At 39.4% G+C, this 6000-nt stretch overlaps 1 protein-coding gene across 2 annotated transcripts in view; it reads left to right on the top strand.

The window, feature by feature from the left end:
- The window catches only part of LOC130920727 (NACHT, LRR and PYD domains-containing protein 12-like), a 29894-nt gene extending 23894 nt beyond the window's left edge, over window positions 1-6000 (top strand). The window contains exon 9 of one of the 2 annotated variants that reach the window (XM_057844132.1): window positions 5180-5999. In XM_057844132.1, the coding sequence (XP_057700115.1) occupies window positions 5180-5216 (37 nt within the window). In that variant the 3' untranslated portion in view covers window positions 5217-5999. Of the gene's footprint in view, window positions 1-5179 lie in introns of both variants that reach the window. The other variant, XM_057844147.1, reaches the window with a different exon arrangement.

A 6000-nucleotide genomic window follows, 5' to 3' on the forward strand; every position in this document is an offset into this window, starting at 1 on the left:
TCCTGCTCTCAGGATGCACGCTGCCTGCCCAAAAATGGCAATCTTAACATGTTTTGCTCAACCTCTTAAGGAGATGAGTCTCGTGTCCAAATATGATTGGTTCACTCGTTGTACTTTTTAGCAGCAGATGGTTCGTATCAGGTAACTTGGTAACCATAGCAATGAGCTAAACAGCGTCAAAGTAGCGGGCATAACCTGATAAGAAGTTGTACAGTCAGTCCAAAAGAACGTGTGCACATAAAAACAGCAATACACAGTTACTCCTATATGTGTGTGCAGTTATTGCTATATGTGTGTATTTATATATGTGGAACACAATTCGGGTCACAAAAAGGTCACAAGAAAGGTACAAGTGTTTTTCTCCATTCACACATAAACTGGATTAGCCATCTGGACAGTGTTTCAAATCCATGTTTTCAAAGATTACGTGAGTCAATTCAGTTTAAGTCAAAACTGAAGTGTCTTTGAGGGAGTTACTTTTCTGATTGTTATAAAGTTAGTCCCTTGTGCAAACTGATATAAAACTATATTTGTTTCAATGAGATAAAAAAATAGTTATTTCAATACAAATTCACCATCTGTTTTGTAATTTTTGGGACAAGGGCTGTGCCAAATTATAAACAAACCTTTTTTAACACCGTACCTTAACCCTTTAAGACCTAAGCCTATTTTGGTCGAATTTGCATGCCTCTAATGTTGCCTTTAATTTCAAAGAAAAAAATGTTCTCAATGGCCAGGTTGGGTCCCTTTTTTCAGGACACCAAAATCTTCATATCCAAACTGTTGTTTTCTTCACCGACCAATGATAATCAACATTTTAGAAAATTTGTAATGTTGAGGTCCCATTGACAACCACACATGCTCGACCAACCGTTTTGAAGCTTGATCATATTTATTCAACTTGCTAGGATAAACATTCAACAGAACAAAATAAGACAATAGTTTTATGTTTGACAATTCAACACAAACAGCAGGTATGGTCATAGGCGTTTTTGGCCTTTATATACAGTGTAAAGTGGGGAATATATATATATATATATGTGTGTGTGTATCATCTAACATATATCTCATCTAACATAAAAAGGGTTTGGAAGATATCTCTTTGTGAGGTGAGGAATTGTACCCATCATCTTATCAAAAGTATACACAGGTACATGCAATTAACCTTCTCGAACACACACATATACAGTATATGAAAATGGAAAAGATTGATAGTGAAGAAAAAAAACTCAAATATAACATTGAAAAAAAAAAGTCCTGAAAAAAATATTGACAATAACCTAGTCCAATTCAATTTTTCAGGCATGCGACTTAAGAAAGTTTGCTCTTGAACAGGACACGGAGCTACGTCAGACAGCCCACTCGCCACTCTTCCGCCATTTGCGCGCTGCTGTCACTCACCGAGACGCCGGCTCATCCGAGTAAAACAACGGCAAACCCGGCTCATGCTCTTCCTTGAGTTGATGAAATAATGCATAAGCTTGCGCAAAATTTAGTTTTCAATTCATTAATCACGCTGCAAAGTTGCTCGCTCAATCCTACGGGCCATCGCTTACGACGTCGCCTCCATCTCCTTAGGTGGCGCCACCCTCGACAATTTATGAAAAATGTTAACATTACGTCCGTCCTTCTTGACCCTACAATGGCTCTTGGGATATGTAGTCTTTGGTGGTGCTTTCGGTTTTGAAAATGGACAAGAAATGATGGAAATATGGACATAAACACATGGTCCATGCAGCGTTTTAAAGCTTATCTATGAGTGCAATAAAACTCAAAAGACAATTTCTCCCGTTTTACTTGACTTGAAGTAAAAACTGACGTGCACCTCAAATTTCGCACTTTTAAATGAGACCAAGATGTGGCACGTGGGTGAGGTACAGTATCTACAGCGGCACGAGGCTTCAAAGATGATATGGGTAAAGTGTCGCAGCCGACACGTTCGGTGTTAAAGGGTTAAAGTGCCTGTGACGCGATAAAAAAATTCTTAAATCGCATTTATTCATTCAATCATTTATTTTCCATGCCGCTTATCCTCAGGAGGGTCGCAGGGGTGCTGGAGTCTATCCCAGCGAACTACGGGCAGTAGGCAGGGTACACCCTGAATAGGTTGCCAGCCAATCACAGGGCACACTGAGAAAAACCACCAATCATGCGCACACTCATACCTATGGATAATTTAGAGTGTTTAATCAGCCTACCACCCATGCTTTTGGGATGTGAGAGGAAAACAGAGTCCCCGGAGAAAACCCACGCAGGCACAGGGAGAACACGCAAAATCCACACAGGAAGGCCCGGGATTTTTCCCTGGATCTCAGAACTGTGAGGCGGATGTGCCACTTGGCCACTGTGCATCATTATTGGAATCAAAATGTTTCATATTTTTTTATATTTTGAGACAATTTGACTTAATACAACACTTTGGCAAAGCGCAGATGACGAGAAATGAGTTTTTTAATCTGCAGTTTAGCCACTCCTGTCATTATAGCGCTCTTGCGCCTCCAGCTGGGTGGTGACGTCAGCAGATGATTTCAGCTGATATAGAACTTCGCCGATTGAGGGGGAAGAGTTAGAACGAGGAAAATGCGACAGAGAGAAGCAAAATGTCATCATTGTTTTAATCTCTCTACTCCAATATTTTTACATGATATTCTTTTTATTTAAGTATTTTCCCCAATTGCTAAAAAAATGGTATGGTCATGACAAATAACAGCCTTGTGTTAAATGGAATATTAAATAATAAAAATGCATTTATTCAGTATGGCAGGGCTAAACTACTGCATAATAGTCAAAACTGCCAACTTCTTAAACCTCCCGAACAGTATTTCATGCCACCGTAGTCCGGCTTTTGTCATTTCCCTGTCCCGGCTTCGGAGACGGCGGTAAGAGCGTAAACAAAACAGGAGGCGTGACAGCTAGGCGACATGCTAACCCGTGCCGAGCGGCACTTCCAAGTCTCTTTCTCGCCTTTCGAAAAGGAAGAATCACACAAAACTACCCCGAGTCGTGTCACACAAGGCAGCGGCGGTGATTGTCTTCACTGATCGACCAGCCCCCGGCTTGTCGTTCTGCTGCGGCCCCGGCAGGCTGGCAGTGCTCGTCGCCGGGGATATGCGCATGGGAGAAGGAAAATAAGGCACTTGATATGCGTTACAGACCAAACTCATTTATTTCCGGGCAAATTCTCCTTTTAAGCAACATGGATACATATTCATGAAGCAGAATAAACATTCAAACATGGCAATGGTCTATTGGTTGTATTCAAATCAGGTAAAAGTGAGTGGCCCTCCTCTTCAATCGTCCTGGGTCACATGCCTCTCCCCCATGTGGTATGTGGTGTCAGATAACACTGTTATCTTCCCCTAAGCAGTTTAAGCAATTTAAGAAATACCTTTTGTTCAGCGAACGTCTGTTTCTCGTAAAGTTTTCCCCAGGGGAGGTAATGGAATGTGACCTGCGACTCTTTCCCCTGGATACAGTTACAACTCAGACTCATAGTAAATATATGGGTTACAATTTAATAAAACCACTAACTAGGATAAATGCAATTCCCTTTTTCTTCCTAACATTTTCCTAACAGTCACCCACAAAATGCAAGCCACCTCTTTATTAAAACGTGTGCCATGATCCCAGTGTTTCACATAAATCTCATTTTGGTAGTGCGGGATTAAAAAAATTGAATAAATATATCGATTGCTTCGACATACATGCAAGCGGTCCTTTTCATTCAGGAGCATAAAATACTGCGTGAAATATGAAATAAACATGGTTTTTTGTGTCACAGGCACTTGAAGTTAAAACAATACAATTAATATGAATAAAGATAATAGTTGCACAAATCTTAATACTCACCTTGATTTATGTGGGACAGCCAGGGCTTGAACTTCTCCATTTCTGTCCATGTTGGGTCCCAGCTCGATTGCCTGTGTTCGCTTTCATTTCTCCTTCCCTGGACTTAGTGTGTCTTCCTGAGCGGAGCCTCAAGATGTGATCTTGCATCATTCTGTTTTTGAAGACGTTATCCATAACGTTAGCCATAGCCATTTGGTTATTTCTACTCCTCATTTCACTAGCCTGAGGCAAATGTGCAACTAGGACCCGACGATTCGGGCCATAAAGAACTTCAACGTTATGTCCAATGTCAATATTAAGGTTGTTTTCAAAGGCTCAAACACCAGAATTACATTTCTTAAATTGAAAGAACTTTATGTGGATTTTTTTTTTTTTTTCATGATTTCCAACTCCGCGGAGTCGGTGCCAACGTCAGGCGCAAGTTTACAACAGGAGAACCGATGATTTTCAAAATAAAGCGTGTAAAGAAACAATTTGTATTTGACGTGCTCTTTCAGATGACTAACGGCAAATACTGCGTAATTAATTAGCAACAGAATATATATATATATATATATATATATATATATATATATATATATATATATTAGGGCTGGGCGATATGGCCTTAAGTACATATCACGATAAATTGAGCAGATTTACCTCGATAACGATAAATGACGATAAATTCGCCCAAGCAAACTGTTATATAATTTGAAAATTTGAATGAATGCATGGAAGACAAATTAACAGTTTCTCGTTAAATTTATTTACCAGCTTTCAATTTAACAATTGCACATGCAGTCTAAACATTAAGTATTAATAAAAATCTTGGAAAACAATAAGAATTCTTCCGTTTACTTGTAGCGTTAGCCGCTAGCGTTAGCAGCTAGCGTTAGCCTACCGGGCTTCTGTTTGATTGGCTTCCTGAAAACCATGTGACTCCAAACGTAAGCACACTGTCTGCTTCCTTAAAGGGGAATGAACATAGCCGAACAACACAGAGTCAAAGCGGGATGAAAAGACTATATTTTCTTCTTTTATTAAATTACCGAATTTACCGACATGGTCAAAATTACGTCGGTCATCGTGAAGAATTTCGGTAACGGTAAATTTTCGGTTTACCGCCCTGCTCTAATATATATATATATATATATATATATTCATTTAGACGTCTTGATGAATTACCCAAATTATAAATTAGAATGTATCTTTAAATCTTTTTTTTTTTTTTTTTTTTTTTTTTAAATCTCATTTGCAAGGCGTGGCGGCGCGCCACAATCTTTTTTGTGTAGGGGAAACCCTGGTGTTTATTCACGTTTAATTGTGATTTTTTTGTGTTTTTCTTCAGGTTGAACAGTCAGCAGATGACTAAGAACAAGGTTTGATCAAGACGTTAAGAAGGTCGAGTCATTCCAAATGTTCATTTTTAGAAGACATTGAGCCCATTTGGCCTCCTTCAGATTTAGTTGTACTGTCCGACGACCTCAAGAGCACCGGGTGTCGGCGCTACGGGCAAGAGCGGCCACGCTCACCTAATTTGAGGAGGTTCGCTCGCCGGCGTCGGGTGTTTTGCTGCAATGCTGCTGCTGGCAAGTGGAGTTCAAGGGGAAGGTCTACGATGGTGCTACCAAAATGCTGGCAGTTTTTTTCTAACATGAATTTTTGTCACGAGTACACGTCCAATCCATTTGGACGGGGAGTGGCTGACCAAAAAGATTGGACTTCCAGCACCGTCAACGGCAGCCAATGAGTTCAATGAGTACCCAATCAAAGTTTGATGTTTTTCACAAAATAAAAAAATGCACACTCGAAATTGAAATTGTTTTGCTCATTTTGACATCAATGTATTAAACATGATGGTTTTCTCTTCATGTCAAAAAAGAGGAAATAATGTTGTTTTGTACAAGAACAGTTAAACCCTAAACTGAAACAAGTTGAAAAATCACCATGAACAATCAATGTTGAGGTGATTATCGGGGTTTGATTGATTAAATATTTGCTTGCTTGATTGATTGATTGAATATTTGCTTGTGCTCATATATACCATAAATAATACATATTGCCATATTTTTCTTATTGATATAACCAGTAAATGATTATTGCTTGCTATACTAGGTTGTAGTATAATGCTTAAGTATTACAAAGAGTCAAAGAGGGTCGGGATGACAA

The sequence above is a fragment of the Corythoichthys intestinalis genome, chromosome 1 (assembly GCF_030265065.1).
Source record: "Corythoichthys intestinalis isolate RoL2023-P3 chromosome 1, ASM3026506v1, whole genome shotgun sequence".
Taxonomy (NCBI): domain Eukaryota; kingdom Metazoa; phylum Chordata; class Actinopteri; order Syngnathiformes; family Syngnathidae; genus Corythoichthys; species Corythoichthys intestinalis.